Source organism: Pelophylax lessonae (assembly GCF_965119305.1).
Source record: "Pelophylax lessonae genome assembly, chromosome: 4".
Classification (NCBI taxonomy): domain Eukaryota; kingdom Metazoa; phylum Chordata; class Amphibia; order Anura; family Ranidae; genus Pelophylax; species Pelophylax lessonae.
Genome location: NC_138771.1, coordinates 214,237,598 through 214,256,115, shown reverse-complemented (window position 1 = coordinate 214,256,115; position 18,518 = coordinate 214,237,598). Strand labels below are relative to the sequence as shown.

The window sequence follows — 18,518 nt, the reverse complement described above, 5'->3', positions numbered from 1 at the left end:
TTACAAAGAAATGTGCAGGTTTCATTTTTGGTCTGCTGCCTTCGCTTAATGCTTAGTGTAACAATGCTCAGTATTGGATCAGCTTTGTTTACATCCAGCTGCCAATCTTCCATGCGCTGGCACAGTCGTCTCCCATATGGTTCTGTGGGGTTGTCTGCTGAGACTGGAGATGTTTGGGATGTCCATAGTTTGGGCACAGGTGTATTTTCAATTTTGTCTTTCTTTTTTTCTTGGCTTTTGTTATCTTTTTAACTTTGTATAAGCCAACCCTATTTTAGAGGTTTTCTGCATTTTATTTATTGTATTATTACAGTACCATCATATTCGCTTTTAACTTTGTAAGCTCTTTAGAAAGAATCACAGAAATAGATAGAGGATTCTGTGTCATTTGCAGTACCCCTGCTATGCTCATGAACAAACTTGGGTATAATTTGAGACAAGTTTAAACTTTTTTAGTATTTTTTTAATGAGAGGAAACAAAAGCAAATCTTGGAAACCTACAAACTCTTTGCTGATGGTGACCCTGATGAAATTAAGGAATGAAGTTAAATTAAAGTGGTGTTCCACCCTAAAATTATACTTCCATCTTCTCGCTCCGGGTCACCTGAAAAACAAATAGATAATCACAATTTTTTTTTTTTTTTACTTACCTGGTTTAGAAGAAAATATACTCACCTTACTTCCTCTTCCTCCCCTCGGCGGCCACGGCGATTCGTCACTTCCTGGCTTGCATTGATTCCTGGGAGCTGAACGTCATCGCTACCAGGAATCAATGCGCCTGCACCGGCCCCGACGTCAGTTCCGGTGCAGGCGCCGTCATACCTTGCTAAACAGCTGCCCAGAAGCTGTGCAGGGATAAGGCTATGGCACCGGAAGTGATGGCGTGGATCGTGGGACCGAAGAAGACGGAAGAGAACACAGAAGAGGATCACGCTGGCTTCAAGCTGCCCACACCTGAGATGGCAGCGCTGGACAATACATTTTCAAGGTAAGTATTTCTTCTAAAAGGTAAGTGCAACCCGGGACAGATCAGAGGCTAGCCATTGTGGAATGTACTAGCCCTGACTGTCCCGGGGGTATTTTCAGTGTGATCTGCAGGTAGGATTTCTGCTTGCCTTTTTTACATTTTTTGAACTTGCGATTTATAGTACAAAATAACTCTATAAAATTTAGATCATGTCTCTAGCTGACATGCCCACCTAATGTGAACCATCGCTAAACTGGCAGTAATAGACCTTTCAGACTGAATGTCATTGATACTTGCACCACATTTCAGTGAAAAAACTGGCAGCACTAGGGTTGTTGGTTCGAATCCTACCAATGCATCCTAGCACATTATGCCATTGTCTTGCAGGTTTTTTTTTTTTTTTTTTTTTTGGTGTGGTTTACTACGGCTTTAAGGTTTGACATGTTTGGTATCTATTCACTTGGTGCAGCCTCCTTTTCTTTTTTTTTTTCATTCCTAAACATTTGAGTAATATATTGTATTTGTATGCTTTTTTGTGTGTGTATGTGTATATATATATATATATATATATAATATTTTTTTTTTTTTTTTTTTACTGAGATGTTGTGTTTCCTAGACCTTTGTGGTGATATTGTGTGGCTTAAAAAATTTAAATAACCACTATTTTATTCTATAGGTTGTCTTCTTTCAGAAAATATAGAATTAAAACTATAAGTGATATAATTGGGGGTTTATGTAATCTTCAGGCCTAAAATAATTTTTTAAGCATGTGTGCAAAAAATAAAATGCAAAAACGCCTCTGGTAGCGAAAGATTTAAACCTGGTCTCTTGCAGGCTTTCAGGTTATAAATCCATCTGCACTTTTTTGTAATATGTTTCTATCAAAGTTCTCACCACATGGGTGGGCGTGTATTCTCTACAATGCCATAAAGCACAAACCGGCAACCTTGTATCCATGATAATTTGCGAATTCCCCTTTTACTTTGCAATAATATAAAAAAAAAAAGCTTTACCATCTTAAAACAGAAGCTACTTGCATAAGATTCCTTCCCTATAACCTGTGTGGTTTGGGTGCTTCTAATGCCATGACAGATCTACAGGAGTGCGCATCCTACATATTTTGTAATTTTATAATCCAGGATCAAACATAGCACTTTGCGTATCAGACTTTTCTCATTACCACCCCCAGTTTTAAACTGTTCCTGCGTGACACCAGCCTATCATTTCTGGAACATATTGTGAATTATTGCTTCACGGACAGCCGTGCTGTGTGTGGGTAGCTCACCGGCTGGGTGAGATGGAGTTTTGTTAATGTGGCTAACTACAGTTTTTTTTTTTTTTTTATATTGCATGCTAATTTAAGCCCATCTCACTCTCATTAGTTTAAAGTCAAACAGAATGCAGCTAATTATGCAAATTCTGCAATGTCTAATATGAGGCGGTGTCCTCTTTTTGTACAGAAACACAACTGTGCTGCATTTGGAAAATGTGTGTGTGTGTTTTTGTTCTTTTGTGTTTTTCAGACCTTCCCAGTTGCCTCTGGTTATGTAATGTAACTTGTAATTACATGTTTGTGTGTTACAGCTCTTCTATCGACAATAGAACTGGAACAAAAGTAGCCATCAAGAAACTGTACCGTCCTTTTCAGTCTGAGCTCTTTGCAAAACGAGCATATAGGGAACTGAGACTTTTGAAGCACATGCAACATGAGAATGTAAGTATCGAATTATCGGCTTCGGACCGATATGCTTGTACTGTGTGAAAATATACACTGGCACCATAAACTCCATACAAGCCAACCACTGAACCCTTTACACTTCACTTAAGATAAAAGTTATTACTTCTGATGAGGTATATCATCACATGAGGTCACAAATATCTAATAAGGCTAAGTCTTCATTATGCCCGAGGCTGGTATTTCAGCTTTGCGTACCGTAGATACTTGGCTTTTTTTTAACTCTTTCATTACCCTCAATATTGAGATCTTCCATCATAATTCCTAGATAGACTCCCCCTGCCTTGGAGCCTCACTCTGAACTATACTCTATATAGTATAAAGTAACTTCAGACATAACATGTATGTCCTGCTATGGTAAAGGAACCTGCCCACACACTGCTTATCTGGCCCTTTTAGGGTGCATTTACACTTGCATATACACCCTGTCTTCAATCAGCTGTGAAAACCCCAGTTGGAGTTCCTGTTATTAGCTGCGAGTAGACAGCCCCATTGACCGCAATTGGAAGCTGCCAGCTCCCACAGCTAATCGTGCCCACTTGCATGTAATGGCTTAAGCTGCGATCCCAAGCAAGCGATCAGACCTGGGTGCGTTTTTGGGCTGATCAATTGCATATGATCGCTGCATGAGCAATTACATGCAAGTGGGCGCGATTTAGCTGTGAGAGCTGGCAGCTTCCCATTGCTGTCATTGGGGCTGTCTATTCTCAGCCAATCACAGTAACTTCCGCTAGGGTTCTCACAGCTGATTGCAGGCTGGGTGCATTCACAATTGTGAATGCACCCTTAAAACCGTGATTGTTACTAAAGTATAGGTGTCCTTGTATGTAGCTCCTAATAAGGTATAGCGGTTTTGTATGTGGCCCACGATAAGGTATTAGCGGGCCTTCTACGTAGCTCCTAATCGGGTATTAGTGAACCTTGTACGCCACCCCTGATGAGGTTTTAGCAGGCCTTGTACGTGGCTCCTGATGAGGTAATAGCAGGCCTTGTACGTGACCCTGATGAGGTATTAGCAGGCCTTGTACGTGGCACCTAATGAGGTATTAGCGGGCCTTGTAAGAGGCCCCTGATGAGGTATTAGCGGGCCTTGTACGTGGCCGCTGATGAGGTATTAGCAGCCTTGTATGTGACCCCTGATGAGGTATTGGCAGCCTTGTACGTGGCCCCTGATGAGGTATTAGTGGACCTTGGATGTGGCCCCTGATAAGGTATTAGCGGGCATTGTACGTGGCCCCTGATGTGGTATTAGCGGGCCTTGTACATGGCCCCCCGATGAGATATTAGCGGGCCATGTACGTGGCCCCGAGGAGGTATTAGCGGACATTGTACGTGGCCCCTGATGAGGTATTAGCAGCCTTGTACGTGGCCCCTGATGCGGTATTAGCAGGCCTTGTACGTAGCCCCTGATGAGGTATTGGGGGCCCCTGATATTTCCAGGGGCTGCATGTAATTATGGTTATATGTAGTGCTATAGAAGACTGTTGATTGAACACTTTTTAGAGGAAATGGTCATAGATTGATCTTCAGTCGTGGTTGGAGACCAAAGTCATGCTGTAGTACATTGTTTCTCAATGTTATGGGACCCTTTTGAATGTATGCAAAATTTTGAGGCATTCCGGTCTAAAAGGGATCATCCTTCACATAAGAAACAACTTATTTGACATTAGAGTCCTTTATTCCCCCTTCCTCTTCACATCAAAGTTCTCACCCCCCTGCCCTTCACATCAGTCAACAGTTGTCGTCCCCCCTTCCTCTTCTACTTCACATTAGAGTTCTCAGTTCCATTTCCCATTTCAGTTTAGAATCCTTAGCCCCTCACCTTTCGCATCAGAGTCCTTAGGCCTTCCACCCACCCCTCCTTTACATCAGAGCACCACATTCAAATCTGATGATGGCTAACACCAAGGATGTGGCAGACATGTAAACCTGAAGAGACTGGGCACCAGAGATGTCCTTTAGGCCCCTTTCACACTTGTGTGACTTGTCCTGCAACTTGGGACTGCAAAGTCGCATGACAAGTCGTACCCCATAATTTCCAATGAGTACCATTCATATCTGTGCGATTTCATCGTAGTCCCTGCACTACTTTGGTCCAACTTTGATGCAACTTGACGCCCATAGACCTCAAGATTACACATGCATTGCTTCAAGTTGCGTCAAATTCGGGGGAAAATCGTGTGACTTTCAGGAAGTGTGAAAGGGGCCTTAAATGTGAATTAGAGCTTGTTCATGTGGGTGGAAGCTCCTGCCACTCCCCTAAAAAAAAAAAACAATCTGTGGTTGATTGCTTTCTGGAGGGCAATAGGGCAGCAGCAGCCAGGCAAAAGAGCATTTTGTTTCTAACAACTGAATGGTGACTTTCTCAGGCTCATTGTTGCGGTGTGGTCCCATTCAATTGGATGGTTCGTATTTGGTGATGGAGTATAATTTTTGCCCGCAAACCATCGTGGGAATGGCATATGTACAACCCCAAAAAGCTGAATACTGTCTTTTGGGTGGGTGGTTGGGGGTTGTAATGCTGCGGATCATTGACTTGTTATAACCGTTATCCTGACCACTTGTGTGAAAGGGGCCCTACAGTTGCGAGGTATGCAGTCCTCACCGGCTGGCCTCTTCTGCTGTGATTGCTCACAGCAAAAGCCGATGCTGGGCAATGGATGTCCGCTGATGCCCGCTGATTATCGGGCAGAGACACAGAACGGAGCTCTGTCTATGTAAACAAGGCTGAGCTCCATTCTGGCCAGGGGGGGAGTAAAAGCAGGTAATAAAATCCGTCACTTCCCTTAGTAAAAGCAGCACATTCAGTACACAAAAACACTGGCTAGGCACACAGTTAACCCTTTGATCGCTCAAAATGTTTAACCCCTACGCAGCCAGTGTCATTAGTACAGTAACAGTGCATATTTTTAGCACTGATCATTGTATTCGTGTCACGGATTCCCACAAAGTGTTGGTTAGTGTTCAGTTGTCCACCACAATATTGCAGTCCAGCTTTAAGTCGTTGATTGCCGTCATTATTAAAAAAAATAAAAAAAAAATGTATTATACACCCCATAGTTTGTAGATGCTATAGCTTTTGCGCAAACCAATCATGGGATATATTCCAGTATATATACTATAGTTTGTTGTGCAAACCAATCAATATACACTTATTGGGATTTTTTTACCAAAAATATGTAGCAGAAAACATATTGGCCTAAATTTTTGAAGAAATTCGATTTTTTTAATTGTTTTTTTATTAGATCTGTTTTATAGCAGAAAGTAAAAAAATATATATATAAAACCACTTTTAAACAAGCTCTCGTTCACTTTCCGGAACGATTATTTATTAAAGGTGTTTATATAGTGGCGACAATTAAGCAGCGATTTGCATATTGTACATTTGTCCCTGCCCTCAAGGAGCTTTCAGTCTACAGTCCCTATCTCATGTGTACATACAGTACACGCTATAGGCACTGTGGAGAAATCATCTTCAAAGTTCAAAACCGAGGTACTAAAATCTAAGCTCTTTCCTATTATTCTCTCTATCAAATGATGGACTTCTGCTGAGCAGGAACACCCACACGCTGAACAAAAATCTGCCGGTCCTTGCTTAACCAGTTTATCCCATCAGTACATAGCCAGCTTAACCACTTGCTGACCGCCCCACGAAGATTTAGGGTGGCTCGGCTGCGCATAATCGCGTAGATCTATGTGATTATGTGCACGTGGTCTCGCCGCCGGAGCCGCACTCCCACTGTGATTAGACCCAGCGGGAGCCAGGCCCCAGGAGGAGCGGCAGCAATTTTCACAGAAATTGACAGAAGACCCGCCTGCTTATGTAAACAAAGCAGGCAGGTCCTCTGTCACACAGGCAGAGAGAGATGTGTTTTCAGCTAAGCTGAAACCCTGATCTCTCTGTGCCTGTCACAGAGCCCTTCCCCCCACAGTTAGTAAGCACAAACAGGCATACATTTAACCCTTTGATCACCCCCAGTGTTAACCCGTTCCCTGCCAGTGTCATTTATACAGTAACAGTGCATATTATTTAGCACCGATTACTGTATTAATGTCACTGGTCCCCAAAAAGTGTAAAAAATGTCAGTTAGGGGTTCGATCTGTCCGCCGCAATGTCGCAGTCCCACTAAACATCGCTGATCGCCGCCATTACTAATCAACACAAAACAAAAAAAAGTCCAAAAATCTATCCTGTAGTTTGTAAATGCTATAACTTTTGCACAAACCAATTCAAATACGCTTTTTGGGATTTTTTTTACCACAAATATGTAGCAGAATACAAATTGGCCTAAACTGAGCAAAACATGTTTATTAGGAATGTATTATTGTGTGTTTTTTTTTTTTTTTCAAAATTGTCACTATTTTTTTGTTTATAGCGCAAAATCTAAAAACCGCAGGTGATCAAATACCACCAAAAGAAAGCTCTATTCGTGGGGGGAAAAAAGGACATAAATTGTGTTTGGGTACAGCGTCACATGACCGTGCAATTTTTCGTTAAAATAACACAGTGCTGAATTGCAAGAAATGTCCTGGTCATTTAAGGGGGGTAAAACCTTCCGGAGTTGAAGTGGTTTAAAAGAACATTTTCTTACAGTCCTGTTCACACTGACATTACAAACAGACAATTGAGACGTAATTTTGCTGCTTCCTGAATGCCTAGCAAAGTGTTGCTGTGTGGCAAAAATGAAGCTACACGTTCAGTCTGAGAGGAGTTGAAGCCGGTCAACTCTTTCCATTCACGTCTATGGTAACACACTGTAAACACACCTTTGGTCTTTATAAAGTGTTTACAATGTGTTTGACAAAGCGTTTGCCAAATTTCAGTGAGGTGAAAAAAAAAAAAACACTTCCCCCTCGTTTAACCACTTGCTGACTGCCCTTTAGCAAATATACTGTTACAGGGTGGCTGTTTTGTGCAGAATCACGTGTGTGTATGTATGTATGTATGTATGTATGTATGTGATTCTTCACTTCCTCTTACAGGGGGCGCCCGTGCGTCGCCGGCGGGCCGCTTTTGCAGTGATTACCTGATCATCGAGCAGAGACACAGGACAGAGCTCTGTCTATCTAAACAAGGCTGAGTTCTGTCTTTTCAGCAGGAAAATTATTGATTTTGTGTCCCTGCAAAGCAGGGAATAAAATCCTTCACTTCCCTGAGTATAATGGCACAGTTTACAACAAAACACTGGCTAGGCATGCACAATTAACCCTCTCATTACCCTAGACCAGGGATCCTCAAACTACGGCCCTCCAGCTGTTGTGGAACTACACATCCCATGAGGCATTGTAAAACTCTGAGAGTTACAGACATGACAAGGCATGATGGGAATTGTAGTTCCTGAACAACTGGAGGGCCATAGTTTGAAGACTCCTGCCCTAGATGTTTATCCCCTTCCCAACCTTTAATTAGTATAGTGACTGCATACTTTTAGCACTGATCACTGTATTAGTGTCTCAGGTTCCCGCAAAGTGTCAGGGTCTGATTGCCCACTGCAATATCTCTGTCCTGCTATAAGTAGCTGGTCAATGCCATTACTAGTATAAAAAAAAACTCCAGTATACAGGCACGTCTCGTGCATCTCATAAAATTTAAAATCTCATCAAAAAGTACATTTTTTTTTTTTTTTTTTTTTTTTTTTTTTAGTAATTTAATTCAAAAGTGAAACTTAAATATTTTAGATGCGTTACACACAGTGATATATTTCTAGCATTTCTTTTTTTTTTTTAACTCTGATGATTATGTTTTACAGCTAGTGAAAATCGTAAATGCAGTATCTCATATAAATTATAAATTACAATATTACATAAGACCAATAAACAAAAGTATTTTTAATACAGAAATGTTGGCTTACTGAAGTATTTCCATGTACAGTACAGTATGCACTCTTGCAATACTTGGTTGGGCCTCCTTTTGCATGAATTGCTGCATCAGTGCGGTTTGGCATGGAGGCGATCAGCCTGTGGCACTGCTGAGGTGTTATGGAAGCCCAGGTTTCTTTGAAAGCGGCCTTCAGCTTGTCTGCATTGCTGGGTCTGGTGTCTCATCTTCCTCTTGACAATACCCCACAGATTCTCTATGGTGTTTAGGTCAGGTGAGTTTGCTGTCCATTCAAGCACAGTGATACAATGACCATTAAACAGGTATTGGCACTTTTGGCAGTGTGGGCAGGTGCCAAGTCCTGCTGGAAAATGAAATCCGCATCTCCTTCATAAAGCTGGCCAGCAGAGGGAAGCATGAAGTACTCTAGAATTTTCTGGTAGAGGACTGAGCTGACTTTAAACTTGATAAAACACAGTGAACCAACACCAGCAGATGACATGGCTCCCCAAATCATTATGGACTGTGGAAAATGTTTCATTTCATTTGGAAACCAAGTTCCCAGAGTCTGGAGGAAGAGTGAAGAGGCACAGAATCCAAGAATTGGAATCCAGTGTGAAGTTTCCACAGTCTGTGATGATTTGGGGAGCCATGTCATCTGCTGGTGTTGGTCCACTGGGTTTCAAGTTCAAAGTCAGTGCAGCCTTCTACCAGGAAATGCTTGAGCAGTTAATGCTTCCTTCTGCTGACCAGCTTTATGGAGATGCTGATTTCATTTTTGCAGCATGACCTGGCACTTGGCACTTGGCCCACACTGCCAAAAGTACCAATACCTGGTATAATGATCATGGTATCACTGTGCTTGATTGGCCAGAAAACTTGCCTGACCTAAACCCCATAGAGAATCTGTTGGGTGTTGTCAAGAGGAAGAGGAGACACCAGACCTAATAATGCAAATGAGCTGAAGGAGCTAGCAAAGCAACCTGGGCTTCCATAACACCTCAGCAGTGCCACAGGCTGATCTCCTCCATGCCATGCGACATTGATGCAGCAATTCATGCAAGTGGAGCCCCGACCAAGTATTGAGTGTATACCATTCTATACATGGACATACTTTTCAGTAAACCAACATTTCTGTATTAAAAATACTTTTTTTTTTTTTTTTTTTTTTTTTTTTATTAGTCTTATGTATTATTCTAATTTTCTGAGATACTGAATCTTGCATTTTCACTAGCTGCAAGCCATAGTCATCAAAATTAAAAGAAAGAAAGAAATGCTTGGAAAGAAAGAAATGCTTGAAATATATCACTCTGATTGTAACGCATCTTTATAAAATATAAGTTTCACTTTTTGAATCGAGTTACTGAAACAAAGTAACTTTTTGATATTAAATTTTTTTGTAGCTGCTATAACTTTTGCGCAAACCATTCAATATACACTTATTGGGATTTTTTTAAACCAAAATATGTAGCAGAATAGTTATAGCAGAAAGTTAAAAAAAAAAAATATATATATATATATATATATATATATATATATATATATATATATATAAATATATATAATATGCAGTGGTGATCCAATAACTCAGAAAGGGAACTCCATTTGTGGGGGGGTGGGGGGGGGGTGGGGCGGCATGGCGCAGTTGTCATTTAAAGTAATGGCAGTGCCGTATCACAAAAAATGGTCTGCTCATAAGGTGGGTAAATTTTCTGGAGGTCAAGTGGTTAAAAAAAAAAAAAATCATCTGAAGGGCAACTGGGGTGTATTTTTAATGTGCTGTAAAGGCATCAAAAGGCGCGTTATTGTCGGCGTTGAAATGTTTTGCGAGTGTGAACTTAGTCTAACGCCCCAGATTACAGTAAAATCCTGACGGGTTGTAAACCTTGCTAAGTCTTTTAAAACTAAAAACCCTTTTTTTTGGCTTTGCATGCTGTATATTAACTTCAATAATCATTCGAGAATACACAAAATATAGGTTGTTTTGGTTGAAAAATGGTAACTCACACAACGATGTTATGATTTTTTTTTTTTTTTTTTTTTATTTAGCTTTGATTTCCCCTATACTCTTATTCCAGTGGCAGCTCAAAATTGTGGTTTTACCCTCCTATTCATTCCCAGTCACAGTGGTGATCAGGGCAAATATAGATAATCTATTGAATAAGGACATAATAAAAACCTGACAATGTCTCTCACCCCTCTCTAAATCTAAAAAAAAAAAAAAAAAGTTGCCTTTTAGTTCTACTTTTTAAGCACGTGTTCAGCTCTCCCAAGGCAAAATAAAAGTTTTTAGCAAGCAACCCAGTAGGAGGTTTTCAAGGGTTTAGAAAGTGTTATTTTTTCTGAGCATTACTCTAATTACCTAATGTGTATGTCTGGGTAAAAAAAAAACAGATGTGCAATATATCTTCGCAGTACATGTATTTCCCCATGTTTTGTAGAACCTCTCATTTAAAACAAAAATCAGAACTTGGTTTTCTGTTAGCTCCCCTGCAAAATGTTATAAATATCCATTGATTGTGCCAATGAAGTTGATCGAATGGCGGACATTGTTATCAACATTGTCACTACTGGTTCACGAGCCTGTAGCCTGTTGTTCAGCCCCTGGCCATACCTGGTCCTGCCCATTGTTTTGTGAAATGACAGCTCTGCCTCTATTGCTAAAACCTTCCCACTGTGAGCTGCAGTGGCTGGGAGGGGAGCATCTGAGGCACAAATGGAGGATTTAGCTCAGTCACAGAAGTTAAAGGAATGTTATGGCTTACTTAAAGTGACTGTAAAGCCTTAAGGTTTTCCCCCCTAATGCATTAAGGTGAAAAACCTGTGCAGCAGCCAGCTCCCCCCAAACCCCCCCCCCCTCCCCATATTTTTTTTTTTTTACCCTAGCCCAATCCGATTCAGTGATGTCTCTCTCCTCATTGGATGGATTGATAGTGGCAGGAGCCATTGGCTCCCGCTGCTGTCCATCAAATCCAGTGACACGGGGGCAGGGCCGAATCCTGCTGTCTGTGTCAATGAATGCAGAAGCCGGACTCTGCAGCAAAACCCGCCCGGGTGCCCCCAGGGAAAGCTGCTTTTCGTGGGGGCACTTGATGAAGAGGATGGGCTGGGAGCTTTTGCGGGGTACCGCAGAATATAAACCATTGCACAGAGTAGGTAAGTATACGCATATTTGTTGTTTAAAAAAAATAAATAAAAACGAGGGTTTACAACTTTACATCCTCTTTAATGAGGCTTATGACAGGAGGTTGGCACTGGATTTCTGGCAGGATTTTTCTATAGTTTCAGCATTTTTAAGAGGCAAAATATGCATATGTGGCAGAGATGTATTTCATATGCTTTTTGTCTAGACATTCACCTACATTATTTGATACTTTAATATTTAGTGTCAGTTTAACAAATGCTAGGAAAATACTTCAAGCATTTGGTGAGTGGGTAAACTATCACTGATATATTTTTTTTTTTTATTTTTTTGTAAAAGTCTGTCTATTACTATATACTGCCATATGTTTCCTTCTTTGAGGTTTTCCCTAATAATAACATATAGTATATGGTAGCTTCCCAAAAGATTTACAGCTTTCAGGTAGCAAAACCTGTACAGCCACCATGCAATGCCAAACATACAGTAACTGGGTAATTTTGTACTATTTAGCATAGGAAATACTTTACTAAATGCCAAATCCACCTTGCTGTAGACACAGTTCTTTACATTTTTATTTTTACACTAAAGGTTTAGCAAAAATTGGGTCTTGTTGTACAGTTGAAGGATATTATCTTTTCCATGAAAATCGTTTCAATATTTTTTTTCATTGCCATGGAGACAGTGACACTCTATAAAATATTAGAACAATCTGTAGCATCCTGTAACCTTGAAACAGCCGCCAGCGCAAAAATGCCGCATTCTGTAGAGAAGCACGATTACTTTAGATTGTCTTGTTTGTAGCCATTGTTCAATGTAAAAGCTTTTCTTTGTGACCGATGTCATAAGGTAAACTGGAAATCCATAAAATGTGGCAGCTCAGAACTAACTGGATTTCTGTAGACTTTTGCCAGACTGGTGAATGACAGTGAATTGGTTACTATGGGTTAAATGCTGGGAAACTACCTGCAAAAAAAATCCTAATTGTTTTCATGAGCAGACTGCTGGAACCCTATACCTGAATGTTGATTGCGTACTGCTCTAGGTGACACAGCAGTAAAGTTGCTTATTAAAGTGGGAGAGTCTAAAAAGTTTGGTGAATGGTATCAAAAAACAAAATGGAAGATAAAAATTACCTTTTATTGGCCTTCAAAAAAAATTGCCATCCCTCAACACACTTTTGGCAACGTTCATAAAGCTTCTAAAAACTGTCAGCAATGCCCTCTTTAGGAGTCGATCACAGAAATAGTCACACGTTTTTGGGTTGCTGCCACGTTCACAATATGCACACCTTTTATGATGCTCTTACGGGAGGGAAACAAAAGTCATCGGCGCCAAAATCAGGGGAGTACTGGTGGATGATCAAGAGTTGGGGCACACAGATCGCACAGTGTGCAGGCGCGTTATCATGCAGCAACATCCACTGTCCAGTCCTGTGCAACTCTGGCCGAACACGGCAAGATGCGTCATAACAACCGTTTCAAAACTTCCTCGTAGAAGACGTCCCCTGTTTGGCCCTCAGAAACAAATTCCTGATGGAGGATGCCATCCTTGTCAAAGAAGGCGATCAACATTGTCCTGACTATGGATTTTTGCAGAAGACTCTTTTTGGGTCGCGGGGAAGACAGAGAACGCCATTTGATCAATTGGCGCTTGACAACACCGCGTGACAATGGTTAACAGAAAGGATGGATCCTGGTCACACATAGTAATGAAATCTCCAGTGGTTTCCATCCGTTTTGCACAAATCGGGAACAGATCTTCTGCTTACCCAAATCTTCGTGGACGATGGTGCGCACCCTGTCCTTGCTAATGCCCAATTCGTCAGTCGCCAATCTCTCTCCTGCCAGCATTTGTCACACTCGCGCGATCATGTCTAGGGTTCTTGAGAGGTTCTGCTTGTCGACAGCTGACCCGAACGTGGCTCATCCTCAGTCGTTTCATTCTTGTCACGAATGTGTTTGAACCAGTCATAAACACATTTTCTGCTCACGGCTTCCGTCCCTTGCACCAACATTTCATGTGTCTCCATTGCTGTTTTCCCCTATTTGTAGCTGAACTTGATGTTTACCCGGTGCTCCCTTGCACTGTGACCCTACCTCTCACACTGACTACATTTTGACTGCCTGCAGCCAGTTTACCCTGACGGGTATGTGTACTCTACGCTAGGTGGCGCTTCTCAACGTATCTCTGGTTAGCCATGTGCTTGCGCACAGACCTGGCTCATGTTGTCGTTTAAGATATCTGACTATTCACCAAACTATTTAGACATACCGGTAAAAATATATGAAACAACCCCTTTTTTATTTTTTAAGTGTGTGTTTATAGCTGTGGTCTCCAAACTGCAGCCCTTTGCATGCTTTTATCTGGCCCTTGGGGCACTAGTCCTCCAATTAACACCAATGATAGGACACCATTCCTCTCAATGACTGCACCAATAGGGCACTATTCCTCCCACTGAGACCAACAAAGGGGCACTGTTCCCATCAAAACCAATGATGAGGCATTGCTTGCTTCCACTGACCACAGTCCAGCCCTCGAAAAACCTGAAGGACAGTAAACTTGCCCTTTGCTTAGAAAGTTTGGAGACCCCTGGTTTATAGGTATGTGACTGGCCCAGTGCTGTCATGTGGAGTTGAAGAGTGTCCTTAGCCCTGTTTAGACATAGGGCAGACTTTGTCTATTCCCATCTGAAGTTGGGGGAGAGTGAAGAATAGGTAAGAATGTCCAGCTCAGTAGAGGGAGCAATGATGTGCAATTGTTGCTTTGCTGTACATGGGAAAATAACTTGTTCAATTGTAAATAATGTAACTAAAGCTGTGTGTGTTAATGTTCTAAAACTTTTGTTTCTGTTCGTGGTGCAGTTTGCAATTGCCTATGTACATAAGGCTGGCTATTAGTGGTAGAATTATTGTACCTTGGTCTTCAGGCTGTTTGCAATCCATGGACACCCAACCCTGCTAGTGAAATTGGATCACGCAGAAGGGTCCACATACACAGACATTTGTTTTTAGAATTTCAAATTGGATCTTATGCAGGAGTATATTCTGCAAATTACTCATATGATGGTGGCAGTTAACCTGAAGACCATGCTTGCAGGTACAGGAAGCGTGCATACAGATTGTGTGTTATCATTAAAGGAAACATTTGAGAGCTATTTAAAGGCTACTATTGCTAATCATCATCTTAAAAAAAATCCCGAAACATACATACTGTAAAGAACACTAAAGTCCAGGACTTTTTTTTTTTTTTTTGCATTGCCATGGGGGTCCAATGCACGTTTGGAATTATGGACATCTGCCTGTTCTGTCCTTATTATAATTCACCAGTGGTGGTCCTATTTTCAAATACTTTGGTTCTTGGTTATGGCTTGCTGATACTTTTCTGGAAGGTCCGCCTAGATAGTCAGTCATTCTTCAATGAGGTAAAAGAAAGAGCTCATGTGTAGAGTGTGTTCTAGGCATCCTGGGCTTTAGATCAATGAAAGAACAGTTTTTATTTTTTTTAATTTATGACAAGACTGTACTGTGATATGATTTGTCCATCCCGGCATGACCCCTACTGAGTAATAGGAAGAGGTAATAAACCCAAAATCAAAAATTATTAGATGTGGCTTTCTTTTTTTTATGCTTTTTCCCCTCTGAACGTGAGCAGAGGGGGCACCTTTTGGATGACAGCATTGTCAGTCGGGAGGAAGGGGAATGTTATATTTACTAGCACAGGGTCGACAAATTCCAGGTGCCAGGTCGCAGATGGCGACTAGAAATTGTGTCCTAGCACCCGGACTTTTGTCAGCCTATTCACTGTAGGAATGCACAATTTGTGGCCAACACCCGGGACATGTAGTTCCAGGATCCAGGCAGGTCGCTTTTGCAGCATTTAGCCCCAACATAGCGGGTGCCGCCAGGTAGAGGGACCTGCTCTCCTTCCCCCATCTTGTTCCTGAACAGAAAGTGACATGGTCAGTGTGCCCGGCAATCAAGGCCGGGAAAGAGGGTAATTCAGCAAGATGTGTGCTGCATTATATTCAGTGGAGCACAGGGGGGACATCCAGGAACTTTTAGACCCTGGATGTCTCATTAAAGAAAACATGTCACTAAAAAATCATGATATAGACAAAAAGACCACTGTGTGATTGGAAAAAAAAATAGATACACCCAAACACATAAAATCCCTCCACCCCTATATATACGCAAGTACAAATGTAAACGTGCCGGGGCACCTACGCGTAAAGACATTGATTGCAATACATGTTACATCAGTGCTCCACAAATCCCAGGTGCCAGGTTGCCACGGCGACCAGAAACCATGTCCCCGGAGCCTGGGTCCCCGCCAACCCACCCACTGCTGGCACCAGGTGCGAGCAACCCCCCCCTGCCCGACGCCAAGCTCTGGGTGCCAGACAGCCGATCCAGTTCCAACTTTCAAAAACAAAAAAAAACTTCAGCTCTGTTGCTTACCCGCAGCAGAGCCACAAGTTTTTCCCTTCCCACACACTCGCACCCCCATGCACTCTCCGCTCCGTCCCCCAGCAGACCCGCTGCCGCTGTGCTCAAAGGTGCCCCCACCCTCGACACCAGCCACTCCGCGCGCACTGTGGCCCACCCCTCCTCCTACCCCCCCCCCCCCCCCCAGTCCCTGCTGGCGGTGCTGGAGGTGAGCAGAGTCCAGCCCACGCAGCATGCCACACACTACAACACGCACACCAACAACTCCAACCCCAACAACATCACACCCTGAGGGCCCCAAATGGACACGCATCCTCTGAAACCACCCAATAAGAAAGCCATCCCACCCAAAAGCACCGATCCTAACTTTCTAGATTCAAAGCAAATTTGTCAAGCCCTGCACTAGCTGATTTAATTACACTAACAAATTGAAGCCAAATTCCAGCAAATACTACAGCAGTTACAGTAAACATTTTTTTTTCCTTATCGGATAAAGGCCCTACAATAAAAAATAAAAATGATCATAGTAAGTACCCTTCTCAGTGGTAAATTGGTTGTCTCATTCCTGTAACTGATACATCTGCAGGTGAGCTTATTCTTTTGAAAACAGACTTGCTGGCTGGATGACCAGTTCAAAGTAAAGGAAAGAAAGCCTTGGAATACTGTAATATAATAGACGTTTGCCTTTTGGGTTTGATACTGCTTTAATGATGGGTTCACATTCAGTAAAGTGCAGTTTAGATACTTGGAAAATATACTGTGCCTTCCTGTGTTAACATGTGCTGTATTTTTAAAATAAGTTGTAATTTGGGTTTCCACTTTAACCCTCATATATTAAAGTGGAACTATAGGCAAAACTTTTTTCTATTTTGCATAGAGGGTTATAACCCCTTTCAGCTTTTTTTCACAATCTGAGACCCATTGGGGAGATTTCACTCCACTTCCTAAACAGCAAGTGAGAGAAAAACCCTGCAAATTAAGGGAATCCCCCTCACCAGAACTAGTGTCCCCATTGGAAGATTTCCCCTCTATTACTTTTGTGGGGAGAACCCAAAATTTGGGATTTTCTTTACCATTATCAATGAAAATGAAAGTAAAACAGGACAAATCGAGAGGGTACAGACAGCAATAAAAACTGACACACCTTCTAATCCCTTTACAGTACACTCTATCCAAAACTTAACAGGTTTACTATACTTGAAAGCTCCAGAAATAGATTTTAGAACATTCAGACATGATATGTACCATGACATTCCTTCTGTCTGTCTACCAAGGCAACATTTTTTCAATTGCATTTTGCTATGGATTTTTATTTACTAAAGTCCCACCCATTCTTCTCAACACATTGTAGAGGTCTGTCCCACCGTGACGTACTGTATGTGTACACATGTAAGAACTGACATTCATTCACAGAACAATCCTCATATGATTTAGTGTTTATTTACATTCCTTACATTTGCATTCCTTCCATAAGGGAATAAAATTCCCACACTTATTCATAGTTTTCTTTTATAGCGGTACCAAAAAAAAAACAAAAAAAAATGTAATATATTGCTGCTTACCGATCGATCATTAGATTTGATAGCTGCATTGGTTTTCTCTTTTAGGCCAGTAACACACCACCTGTGTCAGGCTCCGTTCACATGTAGGCGTTTTGGGGCATTTGGGGGGAGTTTTTCTGCTCTAGGATCAGCTCTCAAAACGCCCAACAAGACAAATCCCATTCATTTCAATGGCCCCTGTTCACATCTGAGTGTTGTGACGCCGTAAGCAAAACGCCCAACGCTCAAAAAAGTACATGAGCTTCTTTTTGGGCAGATTTTCCATTGGTCTCTAGTCAATCTAAAAACGCCTGCACAAAAAACGCCTGCACAAAAAACGCCTGCAAAAACGCCCATAAAAATGCCTGTAATAGCTAGGGATGCACCGAAATGAAATTCTTGGCCGAAGCTGAAGCCGAATAATAATGAAATGCTTGGCCGAATACCGAACGCGGTGTTTCGCATTTTTTCCATTTATTTTGCCAATTTTTTCACCATTACAATAATTAACAATGAACAATGTCTGCAAACGGCCGTTTTTGCCTCTTTCTCTGACACTTTAAAGTGCTTCCACACTGCTGACCTGTTTTCTGCATAAAGCGCGCGCCTCTCACTCTACGCGGGTTATTTGATTGCGTCAGTGCCCTGATTACATTGCTGTATCCCCGGCGGCTGTCGGCTCCCCCTCCTTCCTCACACTGCAGTGTCTGTGTGAGGAAGGAGCGCCGGCGATGAGAGATGATCTCATATGTTTACATATGAGATCATCTCTCATTGGACGGCTTGATCACGTGGTGAATGGCCGCTGTGATTGGCCATTCACCACAATCTGCGATCGGCCGTGTCCAAGGGACACGGCCGACACAGATT

The 18,518-nt window shown here is 41.9% G+C and overlaps 1 protein-coding gene across 1 annotated transcript in view; it reads left to right on the top strand.

The window, feature by feature from the left end:
• The window catches only part of MAPK12 (mitogen-activated protein kinase 12), a 181,449-nt gene that overhangs the window by 52,057 nt on the left and 110,874 nt on the right, over positions 1–18,518 (top strand). Inside the window, exon 2 of the mRNA XM_082257092.1 lies at positions 2,552–2,681. Coding sequence (XP_082113218.1) covers positions 2,552–2,681 — 130 coding nt within the window. The remainder of the gene's footprint in view (positions 1–2,551; positions 2,682–18,518) is intronic.